At 49.3% G+C, this 23,916-nt stretch overlaps 2 protein-coding genes across 4 annotated transcripts in view; one reads left to right on the top strand and one right to left on the bottom strand.

Moving 5' to 3' along the window:
- The window catches only part of lrp6 (low density lipoprotein receptor-related protein 6), a 30,828-nt gene extending 17,453 nt beyond the window's left edge, over window positions 1-13,375 (top strand). Inside the window, exons 8-23 of the mRNA NM_001134684.2 lie at window positions 100-316; window positions 1,024-1,313; window positions 2,054-2,280; window positions 2,441-2,625; window positions 2,824-3,150; window positions 3,437-3,639; window positions 3,883-4,094; window positions 5,092-5,282; window positions 5,730-5,939; window positions 6,134-6,259; window positions 6,461-6,697; window positions 6,911-7,021; window positions 8,185-8,415; window positions 8,735-8,871; window positions 11,529-11,626; window positions 11,703-13,375. Coding sequence (NP_001128156.2) covers window positions 100-316; window positions 1,024-1,313; window positions 2,054-2,280; window positions 2,441-2,625; window positions 2,824-3,150; window positions 3,437-3,639; window positions 3,883-4,094; window positions 5,092-5,282; window positions 5,730-5,939; window positions 6,134-6,259; window positions 6,461-6,697; window positions 6,911-7,021; window positions 8,185-8,415; window positions 8,735-8,871; window positions 11,529-11,626; window positions 11,703-12,006 — 3,306 coding nt within the window. The 3' untranslated portion in view covers window positions 12,007-13,375. The remainder of the gene's footprint in view (window positions 1-99; window positions 317-1,023; window positions 1,314-2,053; window positions 2,281-2,440; window positions 2,626-2,823; window positions 3,151-3,436; window positions 3,640-3,882; window positions 4,095-5,091; window positions 5,283-5,729; window positions 5,940-6,133; window positions 6,260-6,460; window positions 6,698-6,910; window positions 7,022-8,184; window positions 8,416-8,734; window positions 8,872-11,528; window positions 11,627-11,702) is intronic.
- A 5,910-nt stretch (window positions 13,376-19,285) lies between these two features.
- Window positions 19,286-23,916, bottom strand: part of dusp16 (dual specificity phosphatase 16) — a 13,511-nt gene continuing 8,880 nt past the window's right edge. For 2 of the 3 annotated variants that reach the window (XM_087246412.1, NM_213240.2), the window contains one exon: window positions 19,286-22,845. In XM_087246412.1, coding sequence (XP_087102538.1) covers window positions 22,041-22,845 — 805 coding nt within the window. In that variant the 3' untranslated portion in view covers window positions 19,286-22,040. The other variant, XM_087246413.1, reaches the window with a different exon arrangement.

Consider the following 23,916-nt stretch of genomic DNA (forward strand, 5'->3'; position numbering starts at 1 on the left):
CAGCAGAGACGTGTCTTGCAGCTCGTATAAAGGCTCAGAATGGCTCTCCTTCAAGTGTCCTGACACGGCGCTGATGAGCAGGTGTGTGTTGTCCTGCAGGTGATGGAGATGGACGGTTCGGGCCGGCGGGTTCTGCTGGAGGATAACCTGCCGCATGTGTTCGGCTTCACGCTGCTGGGAGACTACATCTACTGGACGGACTGGCAGCGGCGCAGCATCGAGCGCGTGCACAAGCGCAGCACCGAGCGGGAGGTCATCATCGACCAGCTGCCCGACCTCATGGGCATCAAGGCCACGTTCGTCCACCAGACCTTCGGTAAGCTAATGCTAATGCTAATCCGCTACAGCGCATTACTGCATCACTCCACCTGTATTTGGAAAAGCCTCATTTCACGAGTCTCCCAGAGTTCAATGACTTCAGCCGGTCTCTTGTTTTAGCTTAGCTTAGCATAATGAGTAGAATCAGATTAGACCATTAGCATTTCATTTAAAGAGTTATTCATTCATATGTATAAGATGTGTTCTCTAGGCAAATATTAACAGGAACTATACTAAATACATAATAAAACATGTCGCAGCTGCACCAGGCGGAGGGATATTACACAGCAAAGGAGAACCGGCTACTTTTAGAGCGCTCCTGTTCTGTCAGATAACACAACAGATTTAGCATGATTGGATGTGTCAAACAAACCCTCTCCATTCAGAGAACACCGCTAATAACAGCTAATATCCCTTTATGAATCAGCAGTCGCCACAGCGGAATGAACCGCCAACTATTCCAGCATATTTTATACACAGCGGATGCCCTTCCAGGCGTTTGCCATTCCCCTATAGCGCATGTGTTTGGACTGTGGGGGAAACCGGAGCACCCGGAGGAAACCCACACCAACACGGGGAGAACATGCAAACTCCACACAGAAACACCAACTGACCCAGCCGAGACTCAAACCAGAGACCTTTTATAAACCATTTTTAAAATACTTGATTGTGTGTGTGTGTGTGTGTGTGTGTGTGTGTGCGCAGGGGTGAACCCGTGTGCGTGGGCTAATGGCGGCTGCAGTCACCTGTGCCTGTACCGGCCTCAGGGTGTGTCGTGTGCGTGTCCTATCGGCCTGGAGCTGATGGCGGATCTCAGCACCTGCATCGTCCCCGAGGCCTTCCTGCTGTTTTCCCGCCACACCGACATCAGACGCATCTCCCTGGAGACCAACAACAACAACGTGGCCATCCCACTGACCGGCGTCAAGGAGGCGTCCGCCCTCGACTTCGACATCACCGACAACCGCATATACTGGACCGACATCACACTGAAGGTCAGCGCACGCGCACACACACACACACACACACACACACACACACACACACACACACACACACGCACACACACACGACAACCACATATACTGGACCGACATCACACTGAAGGTCAGCGCGCGCACGCGCACACACACACACACACACACACACACACACACACACACACACACACACACACACGACAACCACATATACTGGACCGACATCACACTGAAGGTCAGCGCACACACACACACACACACACACACACGACAACCGCATATACTGGACCGACATCACACTGAAGGTCAGCGCACACACACACACACACACACACAACTAAACCAACACACTGCACACACACACAGAATTCTGTTGTTTATTGTGTAGTGCAGCGTGTGTGTGTGCAGTGTGTTGGTTTAGTTGTGTGTGTGTGTGTGTGTGTGTGCTTGTGTGTGTGCTCGTGTGTGTGTGTGTGTGTGTGTTGTTGATTGTGCAGTGTGTTGGTTTAGTTGTGTGTGTGTGTGTGTGTGTGTGTGTTGTTGATTGTGCAGTGTGTTGGTTTAGTTGTGTGTGTGTGTGTGTGTGTGTGTGTGTGTTGTTGATTGTGCAGTGTGTTGGTTTAGTTGTGTGTGTGTGTGTGTGTGTGTGTGTGTGTGTGTGTGGTGTTGTTGATTGTGCAGTGTGTTGGTTTAGTTGTGTGTGTGTGTGTGTGTGTGTGTGTGTGTGTTGTTGATTGTGCAGTTGTGTGTTTCAGACGATCAGTCGGGCCTTCATGAACGGCAGCTCTCTGGAGCATGTGGTGGAGTTCGGGCTGGATTACCCAGAAGGCATGGCGGTGGACTGGCTGGGCAAGAACCTGTACTGGGCTGACACGGGCACCAACCGCATCGAGGTGGCCAAGCTGGACGGGCAGCACCGGCAGGTGCTGGTGTGGAAGGATCTGGACAGCCCCCGCGCACTCGCCCTCGACCCCGCTGAAGGGTACGACTGACTCTGTGTGTGTGTGTGTGTGTGTGTGTGTGTGTGTGTGTGTGTGTGTGTGTATATGTGTGTGTGTGTGTGTGTGTGTGTGTGTGTGCTACTATTACTATATATAATAAAAGGTCTAATATCAGTGTGTGTGTGTGTGTGTGTGGCGTAGGTTCATGTACTGGACAGAGTGGGGCGGGCGGCCCAAGATAGACCGTGCAGCGATGGACGGGTCGGGCCGCATCACTCTGGTGCCGAACGTGGGCCGAGCGAACGGACTGACCATCGATTACGCTGAGCGACGGCTCTACTGGACTGACCTCGACACCACACTCATAGAGTCCTCCAACATGCTGGGTAACACACACGCACACACACACACACACACACACACACACACACACACACACACACACACACTCACTCATTGAATGTGTGCTGTCCCTGTGTTCAGTGTGATATTAGCATCTCAGCTTTATAATAAACACAACGCTGGATAATGAGTGTGTGTGTGTGTGCGCGTGTGTCTGCGTGTGTGTGTATGTGTGTGTGCAGGTCTGGAGCGCGAGGTGATCGCGGATGATCTCCCGCACCCGTTCGGCCTGACGCAGTATCAGGACTACATCTACTGGACGGACTGGAGCCAGCGCAGCATCGAGCGCGCCAACAAGACCAGCGGGCAGAACCGCACCGTCATTCAGGGCCACCTGGACTACGTGATGGACATCCTGGTGTTCCACTCGTCCCGGCAGAGCGGCTGGAACGCCTGCGCCGCCACCAACGGCCACTGCTCACACCTGTGCCTCGCCGTACCTGTGTGCAGCTTCACCTGCGGCTGCCCCGCCCACTACTCCCTCAACACCGACAACAAGACCTGCAGCGGTGAGTGTGTGTGTGTGTGTGTGTGTGTGTGTGCCCCGCCCACTACTGCATCAACACTGACGTCACACACTCATTGGCCTCAGTGTTGCTGGTGCAGCAGAGGGGCGGGGCTCTGGCTCGCTGTGGTTGGGTTGTGTGTGTGTTCTGGTTCTCCTACATGACTGATCAACACTGTCCTGATGGGGAGCGCAGCTGAACTCATCACTGGTTTGTTTGGGCCGACACTAAACGACAGGGTTGTGTGTGTACACCATCATTTATCCCTGTGTGTGTGTGTGTGTTTCAGCGCCGACGTCGTTCCTGCTGTTCAGCCAGAAGACGGCTATTAACCGCATGGTGATGGACGAGCTGCAGAGCCCCGACATCATCCTGCCCATCCACAGCCTGCGGAACGTGCGCGCCATCGACTACGACCCGCTGGACCGGCACCTGTACTGGATCGACGCCAAGCAGAATGTGATCCGCCGAGCACAGGAGGACGGGAACCAGGTGAACACACACACACACACACACACACACACACACACACACACACACACACACACACACACACACACACACACACACACACACACACACACACTGCTGCTCTGGGTCTGACCATGGCTATTGTCATCATATGAGTCCTCGGGTTGGGCATTTGATATTAGGTTAGACTTTCTGATATGGAGCAGCGCCACCGTGTGTGTGCACATGACCTGAGTGTGTGTGTGTGTGTGTGTGTTTCTGCAGAGTGTGACGGTGGTGTCCGGCGCTGTTGGCGGCTCAAACCTCGGCCTGCAGCCGTACGACCTGAGCATCGACATCTACAGCCGCTTCATCTACTGGACCAGCGAGCTCACCAACGTGATCAACGTGACGCGCACAGACGGCTCGCGGGTCGGCGTGGTGCTGCGCGGAGAACACGACAAACCCCGCGCCATCGCTGTCAACCCTGAGCGCGGGTGAGCGACGCTTTAGCATTCAGTGTACCGATGAACACTCATGATGACAACATGCCATGATGGGGATAATCAGTCTGTGCGCTCAGTGTGAGCCGCTCTACACACACACACACACACACACACACACACACACACACAATGCAGTTGTTTAGATTGCAACTGTGCGGTTTATTTATAAGATAATGCCTATTTCAAACATTTACAGTTTCTGAGAGCGCTGGCCATTAACCAGCCATAGTGTAGAGCAGCGGTGACCAACCCTGTTGCTGGAGAGCCGCCATCCTGCAGATCAAACACACCTGCCTGTAATGATCACCTGGTGTTCAGGTCTTGATTAATTGGTTCAGGTGTGTTTGATATGGGGAGCAGCTGAAATCTGCAGGAAGGTGTTTCTCCAGGAGCAGCGCTGGTCACCCCTGCTGTAGAGCAAACACAACTGATGTTTTCATCCACTAGATGGCGACAGAACTGCATAATTAGCCCTTACACTTAGATTATAACAGTCTGATCTCTATACAGCAGATCAGATCAATATTAAACTGGTCAGCTCACCTGCCAACACTCCTTTCAGACCAAACATCCCGTTTTTATTCCTCCTGGAAAACTCTGGTAATTTCCTGTAACTGCTTTCACAATAAATACCCTGATTACCCTAGTGAAGCCTTTACATGTCACTGTGAGCTGAACACTAGTGTCTTGAAGAATATCTAGTCTAATATTCTGTGCATCATCATGGAGAAGAGGAACACATCAGCTGTTCACACTGTCATGATCAGGGGTAATCTGCTCTCCGCTAGTCAGAGATTGGGGAAATGAACAGGGGGTGAGTAGCTCTGCCCGCAGCTGTGTGCTGATGTGTTGACGGTGCGGTTCTGGACTGTGTGTGTTTGTCTGATGAACACAGGTCTTCATCATGGTGATGCTGTGGGGGGAGCGCTGGTCAGTGCGTGTTGAGCGGTGTGTGTGTGTGTGACGGTGTGTTGCGTGTCGTCCGCAGGTACATGTACTTCAGTAATCTGCAGGAGCGCTCCCCGAAGATCGAGCGCTGTGCTCTGGACGGGACGGAGCGTGAGGTGCTGTTCTTCAGTAATCTGGGCCGGCCGGTGGCTCTGGCTGTGGATAATGAGCTGGGCAAACTCTTCTGGGTGGACATGGACCTGCGGCGCATCGAGAGCAGCGACCTGTCCGGTGAGGTCAAAGGTCACACTGATGATGATGATGATGATGAGGGTTCAGGGGTGGCACAGGGCTCGAGGAGTTTCTGCTGTTCCACATAGTTGATCAGTCATGATGTTCGTCATCTGCTGTCTGTCTCATCCTCCGCATGTGCTCGTGTGCTGCTCTCGCTAGTCTCTCCTCCTCTCTCCTCCTCTCTCTCCTCCTCTCGCTAGTCTCTCCTCCTCTCTCCTCCTCTCTCTCCTCCTCTCGCTAGTCTCTCCTCCTCTCTCTCCTCCTCTCTCTCCTCCTCTCGCTAGTCTCTCCTCCTCTCTCTCCTCCTCTCTCTCCTCCTCTCGCTAGTCTCTCCTCCTCTCTCTCCTCCTCTCTCTCCTCCTCTCGCTCAGCTCTGCTCGGGATTCTGATTTACATGCTTAGCCCCGCCTCTGACCACCCGTATCTCCGCCCCTTTCTGCCTAGGAGCCAATCGGATTGTGATCGAGGACTCCAACATCCTGCAGCCGGTGGGCTTGACGGTGTTCGGGAACTTCCTGTACTGGATCGACCGGCAGCAGCAGATGATCGAGAGGATCCACAAGGTGACGAGAGAGGGACGAACCAAAATACAGGCGCGCATCGCCTCACTGAGCGACATCCACGCCGTCCACCAGCTGGACATGCAGGAGTACAGTGAGTCTGAGTGTGTGTGAGTGTGTCTGTCTGTGTGTGTGTGTGTGTCTGTCTGTGTGTGTGTGTGTGTGTGTGTGTGTGTGTGTGTGTGTGTGTGTGTGTGTGACGGGAATCTCAACAGTAAAGTATAAATGTTCAAGTATGTTGCGAGTGCTCTTTACGGTAATGACGTGTGTGTGTGTGTGTGCGCACAGGTAAACACCCCTGCACGTCTGATAACGGCGGCTGCACACACATCTGCATCGTGAAAGGAGACGGAACCACACGCTGCTCCTGCCCCATTCACCTGGTGCTGCTGCAGGACGAGCTCTCGTGCGGAGGTACACACACACACACACACACACACACACACACACACACACACACACACACACACACACACACACACACACACACTAAAAGAGTGTATTCATGTACAGATTCACTGCTCATCTGCAGGATAACTCTGTCTGATCTCTGCTGATGATGACGGTGTGTGTGTGTGTGTGTGTGTGTGTGTGCGTGTGTGTGTGTGTCCTCAGAGCCGCCCACGTGTTCTCCAGAGCAGTTCTCGTGTGTGTCGGGTGAGGTGGACTGTATCCCGCAGGCGTGGCGCTGTGACGGGTTTGCGGAGTGTGATGACAGCAGTGATGAGCGGGACTGTCCTGTCTGCTCCAGCCGGGAGTTCCAGTGTGACAGCCGGCAGTGTGTGGACGCGGCGCTGCGCTGCAACGGAGAGATCAACTGCCAGGACCGCTCCGACGAGAACAAGTGTGAAGGTGTGTCTGTGTGTGTGTGTGTGTGTGTGTGTGTGTGTGTGTGTGTGTATATATTCTCATTACTGTTGAACATGTCTGTAGCTCTGCGCTGGCACAGGGTTCAGGCGTCTGACATCACTAAAAACACAAACCTGATCAGACATCTGTCCTGTGAACAGTGAATCGGTTATCAGCTCATGCCTAGTCTGACTCTTCACCTCTGTCTGTCTGTAGTTCTGTGCCCTGCGGATCAGTTCACCTGCTCAAACGGACAGTGCATCGGCCGACACAAGAAATGTGACAACAACATGGACTGCACAGACAACTCAGACGAGATCGGCTGCTGTAAGAGCTTGATGAAGCACACAGACACTACCTCAGCGGTGTCCAAACCCAGTCCTGGAGGAGCGCTGCCCAGCGAAGTGTAGCTCCAGCCCTGATCAGACACCCCTGGGCTATAATCGAGCTCTTACTCTGCAGCTGAACTCTGCAGGACAGCGGCCCTCCAGGACTGAGTGTAGAAACACACTGTGTAGATACATCTGACAAAGCTCTGCCCAGAAACAGCAATGATCACTGCAGATGTGGTGTCACCGGGCGAGGCAGTGGCGCAGTAGGTAGTGCTGTCACCTCACAGCAAGAAGGTCGCTGGTTCGAGCCTCGGCTCAGTTGGTGTTTCTGTGTGGAGTTTGCATGTTCTCCCCGTGTTGGTGTGGGTTTCCTCCGGGTGCTCCGGTTTCCCCCACAGTCCAAACACATGCGCTATAGGGGAACTGAGTAGGCTAAATTGTGCGTAGTGTATGAGTGTGTGTGTGGATGTTTCCCAGAGATGGGTTGCAGCTGGAAAGGCGTCCGCTGCATAAAACCTTGCTGGATAAGTTGGCGGTTCATTCCGCTGTGGCGACCCCAGATTAATAAAGGGACTAAGCTGACAAGAAAATGAATGAATGAATGGTTTAACCCTTGTGTGCTGGACGGAGCGACTCTCCTGTGGTGATGCTGGTGCCGGTTCTGACCCATTCACTCATCATATAGAGAACGCTGCAGTACTGACTCATGCTGGTGTCCCTGCTGGGATTAAGGGGGACAGTGTGAGTTCTCCTGCTGATGATCAGCCTGTGCTGGCGAGTTTCTGTCTCCGTCTGTAAGCCAGACTCTGTCGCTGATGATCAGCTGGAGAACTGGACTCTGGTCCTCCTCATGTCAGTGAGTGCAGCAGTGGATGTGCTGGGGTGAGTGTGTGGTTATAATGGGGGTCAGTGGGCAGATCATCAGCACAGGAGAGTCCGGCTGAACACTGTGTGTTGATCATCTCCTCTAAATGTGTGTGTGAGAGTCAGATCAGTCAGCAGAATCCTGAAACACAGAGAGACACATGAGGACTCCACATCAACCCAGAGTGATGGAGATCACCCAGCAGGGTTACCACAGTGATGAGTGTGATGATGCGTGTTTATGATGATGGTGCTCTGACGTGTGTGTGTGTGTGTGTGTGTGTGTGTGTTCAGATGCGACAGAGGAGCCGTCGTTTGCTCCCACTAACACCATCGGCTCAATCGTGGGTGTGGTGATGGTGCTGTTCGTGGTCGGCGCGGTGTATTTCGTGTGCCAGCGCGTGCTCTGCCCGCAGATGAAGGACGACGCCGACACCATGACCAATGACTTCGTGGTTCACGGACCGCCGCCGGTGCCGCTGGGATACGTCCCACACCCCGCATCCCTGAGCGGATCACTGCCAGGTGGAGCTCCAACAACACTCACACTGACGAGAAGCGTGTGTGTGTGTGTGTGAGATACTAGTGTGTGTGTGAGATACTAGTGTGTGTGTGAGATGCTTGTGTGTGTGTGTGTGTGTAAGATGCTTGTGTGTGTGTGAGATACTAGTGTGTGTGTGTGTGTGAGATACTAGTGTGTGTGTGTGTGTGTGTGTGTGTGTGTGAGATTAATATGATTATTTCTGAGTGTTTTATTGTTATTTGTGTGTGTTCATGAACAATAAACATGAATAATTAAAGTGTGTGTGTGTTTGTGTGTGTGTGTGTGTGTGTGTGTGTTCAGGCATGTCCAGAGGGAAGTCAGTCATGGGCTCGCTGAGCATCATGGGAGGCAGCAGTGGACCACCGTACGACCGCGCTCATGTGACCGGAGCCTCGTCCAGCAGCTCGTCCAGCACTAAAGGAGCATATTTCCCTCCGGTACACACACACACACACACACACACACACACACACACACACACACACACACACACAGCTGTTTCAGTACTTCTGCCAGAGCTGTTACTGTGCCCGTGATGTCCCCCTTCCACATTAAGGCTGATTTGCCTCAAGTGCCCGTGTGTGTGTGTGTGTGTGTGTGTGTGTGTGTGTGTGTGCTCCGATGCAGCCTGCGCATGCTCACACAGCCCTCGCCGTGGCTGATGATGCTCAGAAATATAAGTACATATCGCAACGACATCACAAGCTGTGTGTCTGTGAGGAGAGTGGGCCTGATGGCGTGAGTGTGTATGAGTGTGTACGAGTGTGTATGAGTGTGCAGGGCTCGAAATTGACTTTTTTACTTGGTAGCACCGGTGCTCCCAACTTCAAATATTTAGGAGCACCAGAAAAAATTTAGGAGCACCACCAAAAATGAATGAGCACCGCTGCAAATTGTTTTTTAAGGGATTTATTGTATTTTAAAACAACATCAATAGGACTGACAAAAACCAGAAACAGCTATCTAACTAATGCTGCGAAGACTTTGATATTTGTGTGCAATAATTCCAAAATGAATGTCTAATAATTAGGCCATAGAATATTAATGATGATGAAAATGACAATAATAGTAACAATGAATAACATTTCTCATTATGATGCTGCCTTGAATGTGCATGAATGTAGGTTATCTGCTATAAAAAGTCTGTTACTTTATGAAAAATAATTGTATAGTTTGCATCAAACCAAAATGAAGCATTGCAGTAAGAAATATTTATTTTGTGCTGCTGTTTTTATATGCATGTCAATTTAATAAATAATATTTCTGCTACAAAACAAACAAAAGATTATAATAAATCATTCAATTCAATGATGAAAGCTGCAAAGCAGTCATCAGTAAATAAATAAAAAAATAATATACACCTCAAACAAGAATAGACAAAAGAAAGTAAGTAAAGTCTCACTTCTATCACTCTTTAAAAGTTTTGGTTTCAGTTTGTGTCAATTTAAAGGTTCAGTCTGAGCTGATCTTCATTTTTCTGTGTTAGTGGAAAAGCAGGCGAGTCAGCCGACCCAATTTATGAGCAGGCAGAGCAGGATTCTTGCGCTAACCTTCGGCGCAATACCGGTCTTTGTTATGAGCCGCAGTTTCAGTGTAAACTTAGTAAAGGCGAGCTTCTTTGGCGATGATATGTACAGTATTAGATTTGACTTTTAGCGGACATTTGCGCTGAACACGCAGTGAACGGAACGCATCGAGATTCGGGCACCTTCTCCAAGAAGCGCATACTCGATTGATCTCAGCTGGCGGATCAATATTCACCACGTGACGTGTCATGATCGCTCTCATCTGCGCCTCAACTTTAGGTGGGGTTTGCAAACCTGTGCGCTTTAAGTTTTCAATATTCAGCCATTTGCATTTCCCGTGGTCATAAAAGCTCCTTCCCTGTCATCTGACAGCGGAATACCTTGAGTGATTGACAGCTAATATGAACCAATATAGCGGCAGAGAAGAGCGATTCAGCACGTTTTTACAAAAAATCAAAACAGGTCGCACTACAACTATTATCTGCAGTCGCACTAATGCTCCATATATATTATGAGGTCGCATAGATTAATTTTCGGGTGCATATGTGACCAAAATGGTCGCAATTTCGAGCCCTGGTGTGTACGAGTGTGTACGAGTGTGTACGAGTGTGTACGAGTGTGTACGAGTGTGTACGAGTGTGTACGAGTGTGTACGAGTGTGTACGAGTGTGTACGAGTGTGTATGAGTGTGGAGTCTGGTGAAGGAGCTGCAGATGGACACTGGTGTTCTGTGTTCACCTCAATCTCTTCATATTAATAGTCTGCATTACCAGAACAGATCATACTTTCAGTGTAATGCTGTCATGAAATATGATGACAGACATTCAAGACAGCTTACTTTAATACCTCAATAGAAGCTTTAAATGTAAATATGACGTCTCATGTGGGAACGGTCAGGATGAGCAGTGTGGTAATCTAATAGTTCTGCTGTTAATATAGCCCACTCTCGTGTCTGTTAATGCAGAATGAAGCGAGCGCATCGATGCCCGTTCTGGCCAATCACAGACGTTTCTGTTGAGCTCCTGAGCACCATGGCCAGTCAGCACATGCTGATCTGCTCTCTCATTGGCTGCGGCTCGTCACTACATCTGACCATGCGTGGGGTGGAGTCGGCCGACTGTTCTGGAATATTCAGCATGCTAGATTATTAAATTTACATCTGTGAGGTGTCGGTGACGCTTCAGCGAGCCTCTTAGATGCATTGTTCAGTAGTTCACACATAAACACTGCCGAGCGCTGAGCACCTGTAGATTTTCCCCAATCACAGCCGATCTGTCGGAGAGCAAGGTAACTTCCAAATCAGGCTCAATCGGGTTTAAATCCTGCAGTGTGAACTCAATGTTAGGCACCGTCTGACAGTGGGAATGGCCATGAGAGTGTCCTGACCTGATCTGACCGGACCTGCAGCACTCAGTGAAGCGGGCCTCTAGTGTTCAGGGATAGGGAAGGCGGTGTTATGGAGAAGTGTTCCTGCAGGTGGTTTGTCAGCTCCACTCAGCTGTGTGAGGCTCTCTCTATAACACACAGTGAGTTGATGATGTATGTGTAATGTCTCTGCTGTTCTGCAGATCCTGAACCCTCCTCCATCTCCAGCCACCGTCAGGTCTCAGTACACCATGGAGTTCGGCTACTCCTCCAACAGCCCGTCAACACACCGCTCCTACAGGTAACATGTCCTCTGCCCATCACGCGTTTAATGCTAAACCTCTGTATGCTAACATGCTAATGTGTGTGTTGTGCAGCTATCGGCCGTACAGTTACCGCCACTTCGCTCCTCCGACGACGCCGTGCAGCACGGATGTGTGCGACAGTGACTATACGCCGGGCCGCCGGGCTCCGCACGCATCCAGCGCCACTGCTGCTAAAGGCTACGCTAGCGACCTGAACTACGACTCGGAGCCGCTGCCGCCGCCGCCCACGCCGCGCAGCCAGTACCTGTCGGCGGAGGAGAACTGCGAGAGCTGCCCGCCGTCACCGTACACCGAGCGCAGCTACTCGCACCAGCTGTACCCGCCGCCGCCCTCGCCCTGCACAGACTCCTCCTGAGCCCCGCCCCCTGCGCGCCAGGCCCCGCCCCCACTGCCTCTGTACATATATATAAGTGACTGTGTCTCGCTGAAGGACAGCTGAGGGCTCTGGCGGCGCTGTACAGTAAGAGAAGAGCATATTTATATATTTCTATACAGTGTTGCCGCGGTTACCCACACGTGGACACTGATGAAGAGAGATTTATCAGACCCACACACACACACACACACGCACACGCTGCCTTAATCTGACTCACACGCGTGTGGTGTCCATGCCAAATAGTTCCTGAGCCGCGCGGCGGCGCCCCCTGCAGGCTCTACACTGTGACGCGGCGGCGCGCTTATTTTTATACTGTTTTATATGAGAGACGAGGAGGAGCCAATCAGCACACACCTCCCGCCCACCTGCTGGCGTAACACACAATCACGGCGGCGACTCGTGCCTGAGCGGTTACACACACACACACACACACACACACACACACACACACACACACACACACACACACACACACACACACACACACACACTCTTGCCGCCGTTTTCCACTTTTCTACATGAGTGCCAGAAGAGCTCTGCTATTTTTATACCGCACACTGTACATATCCTGTATTTATAAGCTATCAGAGGACGAGCAGCCGCGCACGTGTGTGTGTGTGTGTGTGTGTGTGTGTGTGTGTGTGTGTGTGTGTGTGTGTGTGTGTGTATGTGTGAGAGAGAGCTCCGGTCTAAGCTTTAGATTTCCCATAATGCATTGGTGTGTGTGTGTGTGTGTGTGTGTGTGTGTGTGTGTGTGTGTGTGTGTGTGTGTGTGTGTGTGTGTGTGTGTGTGTGTGTTTGTAGCACTTCTGGATCCTCTGAGTGTTCATAAAGGGAAACTCACCAGCACAGACCCCCCCCCCCCTCCCCCACATTACCCAGCATGCACCAGTCTTGCTCTGGGTGTTTGGTTACGCATGTCTGTGCCTTCACTTTATCACTAAACTTGTGTGTGCGTGTGTGTGTGTGTGTGTCAGTAACTGCTTCTCCAAATCTCCCGCTCTTTACTGGCCTGCTCTGCAAGGGCTTCTGGGTAATGCCATGCTCTGTGTTCCTGTGGTTCTGCTCACACCAGCGACTCATCTTCTGCACTTTACAGGAGCGGTGCATCCTCACTGTGTGTGTGTGTGTGTGTGTGTGTGTGTGTGCGTGCGTGTGTGTTAATCATCGTCTGCTCCTCATCAGTCTGCTTCTCCATGATGTCCAGTTGTTGTTAGTGTGTGTGTGTGTGTGTGTGTGTGTGTGTGTGTGTGTACAGCTCCTCGTCGCTCCTCCTCTGGTCTATAAGCTGTTGTAATGATTCAGATGATCTTGTTTTTGTTTTTTTAAATAAACTAAGTGAACTTTTCCTCCGTGTGTGTGTGTGTGTGTGTGTGTGTGCGTGCGTGTGTGTGCGTGCGTGATCATGTACAGTACTGTTGAGCTCTGATTAGTACAGTTGAGGATTAAAGCTGCTGTGTGTGAGTGTGTGTGTCTACTGAAGCATGACACCAGCATCATGTGTGTGCAGATATTCAGAAACATGCTCAGTGAACATTCACCTTTATCTGAAACACAGTCACATATTCATATGTGTGTTACTGAGCGTCTGTCTGTGTTTTGGTCTCTTTAACCCGCCCACTGCCAGTGTAGCCAATTATATTTCAGCGCCCGGGTTGCCTTGGTTTAATTATTCAGTCAGTCAGCTGTACTGTGTGTTCTCCAGATCTGAGCTGAACTCTGCTGTCAGTAGTGTGCTGATACATGTCAGACTCACATTATCAGCGGTCAACACTGAACACAGCACATGAGCTGAGCTGATCAGTGTTCTGCTGTGAGGAACTGTACATGTTTAATAGATATTCATTTGAGCTGTTGCTTTGGATTGAAACTCATTTTAATGTGGGACACGTTCCTTCTATTGAGTCTCGTTGGTTTTATTGACAACACTGTATAAATCAGCCTTAGGCTCCATAGTCAAGCTCACTTCTGTCAATCTGGCAACCCGTGTGTGTGTGTGTGTGTGTGTGTGTGTGTGTGTGTGTGTGTGTGTGTGTGTGTGTGTGTGTGTTCTGAAGCAGGAGTGAGGATCTAGCTCAACCACCGGGTGTCAAACACACACACTGCAGCTTTTAGATCAGCTGAGATGGAAAACACAACACTTTTTACCTCAAGATTGTAATGTAATACTTAATATATATATATATATATACACACACAAATATATATTACAGACAAGCACAGCTATCAGACCATGATAACCCTATTCATTAAACGTTCACCAACACGCTGTAGCTACACATCACCAACTCACAGCAAACTGAAGTGATGTAAGAGCTGCAGAATATTAGGCCAGAAGAGTGTGTGAGGATCCTTAAACCTGCAGATGTCAGAGGTGAAGCAGGAGATGCAGCAGACGCCTGATGATGAAGACACGCTCAATATCCAGACAACATGAGCACACAGCAGAAGCAGAGCACACATGAGGAGACGTGACGAGAGACAGCAGCAGACGGACACTGAGCAGACATGACGGACCGCAGGAGGAAGAGGAGCAGCTCCACCATCACATACATCACCTGTGCTCACGCTCGTGTGTACAGAAACACTCCACATGTGTCAGTCAGTGTGTGTGTGTGTGTGTGTGTGCGCGCGCTCACACTGTTAGAGTAGATCAGCAGACTCACATCCACAGCAGCTCTCTCCTGAACAGCTGATCTCCTCATCCTGTGTGCTCTGCAGAGCCGCTCTCCTCCTCCGGGTCTGCAGCAGTACTTTTGCTTTGTGCAGTTTAATTCACTAAAATCCCACAGATAAATGAAATAAGCAGCGCATCGCAGAGAGGACGAGGTGTTTAACCAGGAGTGCTAATCTCCGACTCGGTAATCTCTAATTTGCTGTGGTTTTGATGGAGACGCTGTGTGTGTGTGTGTGTGTGTGTGTGTGTGTGTGTGTGTGTGTGTGTGTGTGTGTGTGTGTGTTCAGAGAGTTTATTCTAATGAGCTCCATTTCTGATGTTAGGAGGATTAAATCAGTGTGAAGTGAAAAGCTCTCTCTTATTAATAATTATAACACCTTACATTCATATATTGCTGAAAGACGCTCTCAGCCATTCTGGACTAATATAACAGTTCAGTATTCAGCCATTATATATTTATACAACAGTTCTGTCTGGTTCTGGAGTCTGATTGGCTGATAGCCGTGATGTATTTAAGTAATATCAGCACCCGTACAGCCTCTTCACTCTTTGTGTATTACTCCGCCCACACACAGCCAGCACACACGACAGATCTACAGTGTAAAAGACGCACGCTCGGCTGTTCTACTGTCAGCTTATGATCAGAATCCAGCGCGGAAGAAAGTAGTTCCTCATACAAAAGGGTTTTTGAGACTCTCCATGTTTGATTTTGTTTTTATAGACACAATTATGCCGTCAAACTGTTGTATAAACGCAATATCACACTCATAGCAGTGCAATAAGGCTGTATATCAGCACTGGTGGAGGCACTGAGGCACTCAGCCTGCGGTCTCATGCCAACACACACCTCCCACCAGTGCCGATATACAGCCATGTTGCACTACAAGTGTGATATTGCTCATATATACACACACACACACACACATATATATATATATATATATATATATATATATATATATATATATATATATATATATAAAATACTGAAAATGTGATGAGGGGAGACAGAACTACAGCTGCTGATGCAGAGAGAGAGAGAGAGAGAGAGAGAGAGAGAGAGAGCTGCACAGTGTCTATAATGCTGGTAGAGTATACTGCTGTAAGCAGGGTCAGACTGGGACTGAAATTCAGCCCTGGCACTGCAGCCACACCAGCCCACATTCCCACACCGGCACAGCCCCGTTCACAGACACACACATTCACTACTACACTGCTGTCCTGATGGTGAAACTACATGAGCAGCAGCAGCATATATAATGGACATTTAAACATGTAATGTGTGTGACTGGAGCAAAAACAACCTGTTTATGACAAATTTATACACACAATTATTTTCCTTTCAGCTTAGTCCTTTTATTATTCTGGGATCACCACAGTGGAATGAACCGCCAACTGTACCAGCATGTTTAAGGCAGTGGATACACAGTTCTCCTATAGCACATGTTTGGACTTGAGGGAAAATGGAAGGAAACCCATGCAAACATGCAAACTCCACACAGAAATACCAACTGACCCAGCCAAGGCTCGAACCAGAGACCTTCTTGCAGTGAGGCGACAGTGCTGACCACTGCGCTGCTCCCTTTCGAGACCACTTCAGCTGATTTTATTCATTTGGCAGCGTCTGATTTTAGAGCAGATTTCTTTATTAGTTTTTCACCTTTCCTTTATCACGGTCCATCTCTGACAGTCAGCTTGTGTTGCACTTACTGGAGAGGGGTCTGGCTGCAGACTCGGTGCAGTGCAATCTGAGCTGCATCCAATGCTTTTTAATGGGCTCACCTAACCCCACCCCTAACCCCGCCTATCACAGTGACGTCACTCCATTTGAGTGCAGTGTGTCTGAGATTGCATCACTGAGTGATGCAGTCTCAGCTTGCATCATAAAGGCTGCAGCCAGACACTATTGACTGACTGTGTGTTTGAAATTCTCGCCAGATTTACATTACATCCACATAACCTCTGATTGGGTCAGTCCCTCTCGAAACCAGCCGGCCACTGCTAATTGGGCCAATGCTCAACATATCATCATCATCATCATCATCATCATCATCATCATCATCATATTCACATCTTGCAGGAGATAAAGCAGCCTGCATGTGCTGTAAACACACCACATATAAAACATAACATTTAACAGCATGCCGGCCCACATTTACAAAACAGTGGCCAGTCCACCGCTGGATGAAGGAACACAGACACTTGTCAACATGCACGGGTCACTTCCTCAACACACATACAGAGCTGGAGACGAGACCATTGACTGATTCTGGATCAGCTGTATTGGATCATTGTATATTTACATATGATATTCCACAGATATATGATTAATAATGCTGTAAATACATGTATTAAATGCAAAACAAAATCAAAGCATTCACAGGCACAATCACAGTCAAGGATTCAATAATAGCACGAATGTCCGCCATGTTTGTAGTTCTTTTCTCTCATGGCTGCCGCTGCAGTTCCGCGTTTGTCCACATGGCGGAGACAGCGCAGCGACCGACTTTTACATCTGATTAACTGACTTTATTAACACCTCTAATAGAAATATGAGAGAGAATGAGGAAGAGCTGATTAATATACGCGTCTGTCATTGTGTTTCCAGCTCATTCTAGAGCTAACAGGAGACTGAACACGAGTGTTTTAGGCATACCGACTCTCTGTGCACTGCCCTCACATCCTCCATCATGATCTGCATCTGACACGTCATGTTCTGAGCACATCAAGCGGGATTAAACTCCACTAATAATGCTACATGATCAATAGCACAGCTCATTTCCCCACTGTCCAACAGCATTCATGCACATCTAAAATAAAGGACAGATCTGGACGGACATGTCAGATGTGTGTGTGTGTGTGTGTGTGTGTGATTATTGCAGTTATTATAGTGTATTCTCTTTATGACTGTTTGATTGACAGCAGCTCAAAGCTGAGCACTCTGTGACGTCACCCTGGAGGCCGTGCTGCTGTTGCTTGGCAACACTGGAGATGTTGTTGCTAGATCAGGCACTGATGCGCAGTGCTGAGAAACACTCGTGTGTGTGTGTGTGTGTGTGTGTGTTCCTCTTACCTGTGTTAAGTCCTGCTCCAGCGCTCCTCCGTCAGTCTGCTCTCAGCTCGGTGTTCATCATCATCATCATCATCATCATCATCTGTGAGGCGCAGGCATGAGTTGGCAGACTGCAGATGACGGACATTCAGCAGAGCTCAGATTAACATGAACATCGGCCAATGACAATACACTACCATCTAATCAAACACACACACATTACTGTTAGTGTCTGGGGTGATAATCCGCTGTGTGTGTGTGTGTGTGTGTGTGTGTGTGTGTGTGTGTGTGTGTGTGTTTATGAAGGCAGTTCAGATCTCCTCATTGTAAAGCTCAGTCTTCAGATATGGTGTGTTTGTGTGTCTCTCCATGTGTTTATGGGCTGTTCGGGCCGTGTGTGAGGTGTGTAAATCTCTCACTGTGCTGGATCTGGACACACACACTTGCTCTCTCTGTGTGTGTGTGTGTGTGTGTTTGTTAGACACTGTATGCATTGACTCAGGCTGAAGTAAAGGAATTGAGGGTAAATACCTTCTCTAACCTCCTGCGGCTTGATAAGCAGCCTGTGAGTGTGCGGAAGCTCTGCTGCTGCTGGTGTTTATAAGCGCTCATGTCACGTGTGCTCCTTCAATCGTCTACACCTGCGCTCATTATGCCGATCATGAATATTCAAATCCCTTTAATCTGATTGGACGAACGTCCCTCTGGGAGCTCCACTACGTTCACTCGTTAATCCCGTCTACTTTTCTGTAGTATAATCATTTTAAATGTATTTCCCCTAATAAGTGTATTATTATAAGTGTTATAATCTATAATATCAGAGCAATTACCTTCACAACATCGCACACTTCATGAAGAGGCTCGTGACTCGCAGTCAAGTCTAGAGGGGATACAGCTGCAGCCGGAGGACAACCCGAGTTATTTACCTTATTATTACCGACAACACGCTGTATTCTAACATCACTGTGAAGGTTAGATCCTCATAAAATAAAATTTAATTGAGAACACTCAGTATAATTACTGTTGGGCGGCACTGTGTGCCTTAGTGGTGTCAGCAAGGTCACTGGTTCGAGTCCCGGCTGGGTCAGTTAGTGTTTTAAAACAGACGTACACAAATCAGAATTAATGAGTAATTTAGTAAATATCATAATTAATTATTGCTATTTTCCGGCTGCATCCCTCCTTAAATGGGGAATATTGTGGCTCTGTGATTGGTGGAAACGTCTGTGCTGCATTATGGGTAATGTAGTTTCCTCCACAAATTCGCTGTTCATCTGTGTTGGATAAATAAAATGAATGTGCTGAAATTATCCACAAAGATGGCTCTCGACAACAGAATAAACCTCCAACTAAAAGCCCAGCCCAACAGCAATCAGCTCCCCTGAGTAGAACACAAGATTTACCTGTGTAAACACACACCGAGCACATCACAGACACTCCTGCTCTTCATCATGTGGTAATGCTCATCACTCTATTATTCTCAGTATTATCTCTCCATGATAAGCTCTAAAGCAGACAGATCAAGCTGATCAAGTACCATTGGTGTTTTATTTCAGCAATCAATAACCTGCTACTGATCCACATCTGCAGAACGAGCACACACACACACACACACACACGCACGCACGCACGCACACACACACGGCTGTTGATCTCACACTCTGAACACGGCGGGTCATCATGGATTCAGAATACCTCAATGATCATATCCTCAGTAATGTGAGTGATTTCACAGCGTTAGTGTTCTATATCATCATCATCATCATCTGCTGATCAGTCTGAAGAGTCCTTATGGCACTCACACCGCTGACCCTCAGATGCAGAATAAGCACTGATCTCAGGCCAGCATGTCTCTCTAGAGTCTGAGCATCAGCACTGCTCTGAGTCCACAGTAAAGCACCAGTGGAGGAAACCAACAGTGTCTCAGAGCTGTGTGTGAACGGCGGACGGGTTCTGAATGAGGAGAGAGTCTCTGTGTGTGTGTGTGTGTGTGTGTGTGTGTGACTCCAGATCAACAGGACTTCCTGAGACCACAGCTCCTGTCGGTGCAGATCATCTCCCACAGGCGGCTGGTCTTGGTGTGCTTTGCTTCCTTCATTCTGAATTATTTTAGTTTATTTTAAGGAAATCTCCACTTCTGAAGCACAAACATAACCCGAACTTGACTTAATCACCATCATTTACGGTTTGTTTACATCTATATTCTGATGGTTTGTTTATATGAGGAAGTGTTCTGAGTCAGGCGACTCATCGGTGAACTGAGGCTTATCGATTACTTCTTACATTTTCAGAATGTATGGCGATCCTCTCTGCAATGGACATTAGTGTAACAGCAGATGGCGCTCCAGGCTAGAGTTAAACAGCAGAAAATGCTCTAGGCTAGTTTAAGAGGGCGCTCTATGATAGTTTCCAAACAGTACATGGTGTTTGTAGGCTAGCGTTTACCAGTACACTGTGTTTTGGGCTAATTTTAAAACAGCAGACGGCGCTCTAGGCTAGCGTTAAACAGCAGATGGTGCTGTATGTTAGTTTTGAAACAGCAGACGGCGCTCTAGGCTGGTTTTAAAGAGCAGAAAATGCTCTAGGCTAGTTTAAGAGGGTGCTTTAGGATAGTTTCGAAACAGTAGATAGCGTTTGTAGGCTAGCGTTTACCAGCAGGCGGTTTTTCGGCTAGTTGTGAAACAGCAGATGGTGCTCTATGCTAGTGTTTAACAGCAGATATCCTATATGCTATTTGTAAAACAGTAGATGGTGCTCTATGCTAACATTTTACAGCAGAGAGTGCTCTAGGTAAGCGTTTAACAGCCAATTGTGCTCTAGGTTAGTTTCGAAACAGTAGATGGTGCTCTTGGCTAGTTTAAGAGGGCGCTCTATGATAGTTTCCAAACAGTAGACGGCGTTTGTAGGCTAGCGTTTACCAGTAAATGGTGTCTTGGGCTAATTTTGAAACAGCAAATGGCGCTCTAGACTAGTGTTTAACAGCAGATGGTGCTCTATGTTAGTTTCGAAGCAGTAGATGGTGCTCTTTGCTAGTTTTTAACAGCAGATGGCGCTCTAGGCTAGCTTTAAACACCATAAAATGCTCTAGGCTAGTGTTTAAGAGCAGATGCCGCTCTATGCTAGTGTCGAAACAGTAGATGCCGCTCTAGGCTAGTGTTGAAACAGCAGATGGCGCTCTAGGCTAGTTTTGAACAGCAGAAAATGCTCTAGGCTAGTTTAGGAGGGTGCGCTATGATAGTTTCCAAACCAGTAGAAGATGCTCTAAGCTAGTGTTTACCAGCAGACGGCAGTCCAGGAGAGCGTTAATTAACTTTAACGTTAATAATAGTAATGACTATTTTAGGTATGGTGACTTTATGAGAGGCGTGTGCGAGGAACTGAAGGCTGTTTGTAATGCATACAGCGCCATCTGCTGGTGAAAAGGAAAATCTGAATCATTAAAGGCAGAATAGCGGTGCATCAGTGAGGGCTGCAGGACATATTCCTCCAGCATCCACCATGTGCACATCTGCAGCATCACAGCGCAGGACGCTCAGTGTGGATGATCAATGATCTGCAGAGGTTACCCATCAGCTGTCCGGTGAGTGATGATCCGCATGTGTTTACGGCCTGCAGCTGTGTGAGCGTCTCAGGCCAGTGTAAAGCGTTCAGGCTAATACATTACAGCACGCAGTAGCCAACATGTGGAGAGGATCAAAACCAACAGCAGCATCTGTCCGGCCCTCTGTGTCGATCCCCTGAAACGCTGACCTCTGCAGACTGTGAAGACTTACTCTACATCTGACTGTACAGCTGCTGTGTCTGAACAGCACGGCTAATAGACTGCTCTGTGCTCTACTGTGCTGATCCGTGTGCTGTATGGGGTGCAGATGCGCTCAGTCTACATCTATCATCAATCACTCTAGCATGATGAGTTCCTGAGGCGTTCATGTCATCAGGAGAAAATATAGTCAATGCGTATCGCAGAAGAATCAAACATCGATCGTCAGTTTCCTCCAGTATTGCGCGGCCCTACATTCAGAACATCTCCTGATGGGTTGAGAATCGAGTCTCCTGGATTCAGCACCGCAGCTGGGCTGGCGTCAGGACACTCCAGCTTCAGTCTGAACCAGAGACCAGCAGAGTTCTGCTGACGATGCACAGGGCAACCTTTGAGCAATGCAGCCGGGTCACTCTGGGGAATGATCAGCCAGGTGAGACTAATCAGGAATAATAATGGAAAAGTCACCAAGCAGCACTGCTCCAACAGTGTCCGTGTGTGTGATCAGCATGAGAGAGTGTTCCTCAGGAGACCTCTATGATCTCCATGCTGCCGCTGAAGCTGGTCTGGCCGGCTGCGGTGTCGTCTCTGGATCGGCTGTCAGTCCCGCCGTCCCCGAACTCCATCTGGCAGCTGCGGCGCTTCAGCTGTTTCTCGAAGCTGGATTCCTCGTGCCAGCTGCGGCGAGAGTCTCCTGTGTCCCCGCTGCGCTGCCGCCCGCGCCGCCGCACCGCCTCCAGTCCCACGGCGCAGCCGTACGGGGACCCACCAGGGCCGGGGTAGAGGTCAGGGGGCAGGAGCCAGCCACCGCTCACCGGCCCAAGCAGCATGTCTGAGTGCCAGCCCTTCAGCGCGCCGACCGGACGCGGAGACTCATCCACACTGCCGCTGCGCTGGAGCGCTGGCGTACCCCAGGGTCTCGCAGAACTGTCCTCAGCCCGCTCCTGATCCGGACTCTGCTCTGAAACCTCCTGCACCGGGGAGAACTGGCAGCCAGGTTTGTCCGCACTGATGGGAAACGCCCGCACAGATGCCGCCGGCTCGCCATACGACTGAATATCAAGAGAGAATGAGCGCTTGGGCCGGGTGTTCTCCTTCAGGTCCTCTCCGAGCGTGAGTCCGCAGAGCGCGCGGGCCAGCAGACGCTCCTCAGAGACGCCGCTCAGCACACAGGGCAGCGTCAGCGGCTCCAGCAGATCCGACACGCCGGGCTTGGGTTCGGCCGCTCGCTGCGGGTCACAGACACTCTTCAGATTCTTCTCGAAGTCCAGCAGCTGCCCGAGGAAGTTGAAGTTGGGAGAGATGGTCGGCCGCTTCTCCTTCACGAACCTGAGGAGATCAGATCACACGTCAACACACAATCAAGACTGAGGAGTCCTGCACTATTGGCATGCTAACCAGAGCTGCGCTGTGGAGGAGCGGGAGCAATACTCCTGACACCAGTTCACACACTCCAACACAGAACAGAAAGATCATTGACTGCGCTAATGAAGGCGAGCGGGCTGTGGAATCAGCCGGTCCGCTGAGTATCGCCTCCTCAGTTATACGTCACGTTAGAATCCTAAAGTTCAATAGTTTTTAAGACTTCTTAAAGATCGTCTCAGGATATTTCAGGAGCTCATCATGTTCTAATCAGTATCAAACCTTTAACTTGATGAACAGCTGTAGTTAAATAAATGAATGCAGCAACAGAACCTAGACAAGCTCAGAAGAAGCTAAGCTAGACAGAATAAATGACGTGGTTGTTTCAGGGCTTCAGCGCTGTTTAAACTCGTCTTTCTCCACCCAGGACTACACTAATGTTCATCTGCCCATTCAGCCGTGTGTTTCGCTCTGTGGTTTCACTACATGTGGAGAGCGGCACGTCACCTTCACGCTTTTGTTCCAAATTACGGGATGTCACCAGGACGGAGGAGCTTGGGCAGACGTGCCCTGGACTGAACCAAGCGTGTGTCTCGGTTGTTAATATGAGGAGGAAAATAAATATGTGTGTTTAATTGGAGTCTTAGGGTGCGTTCACATCTGTGGTTCGCTTCATTTGGTCTGGACCAAGAGCAATACATGATACAGTGCTGCATTTTCTGCCGTCTTCGGGCCGTTTTCACACCACACTGCTGGCTTTGGTCAGAACCAGTTGAAAAGAACCAAAATGCAGTCATGTGACACAATCCACATCTCTCATTGGCCAGATGCTGTTGCATATCCAGTTCCTAAACTGCTTATTGATTGGTCAGAATTCATGTGCGGGAAAATGCCAATGAACTCCGGCAGGTAAACAAACCGGCAGATACACGTCGCTTTTGACCATAAGGGGGCGACTGCACTGCTGACTGCATCCTGCTTTAGACAAACTCTACATATGGAGAATGAAGCGCGGCTGGAGGACAGTGTTTAATGCAT

This window comes from Danio rerio, chromosome 4 (assembly GCF_052040795.2).
Source record: "Danio rerio strain M-AB ecotype USA chromosome 4, GRCz13ab, whole genome shotgun sequence".
NCBI lineage: Eukaryota > Metazoa > Chordata > Actinopteri > Cypriniformes > Danionidae > Danio > Danio rerio.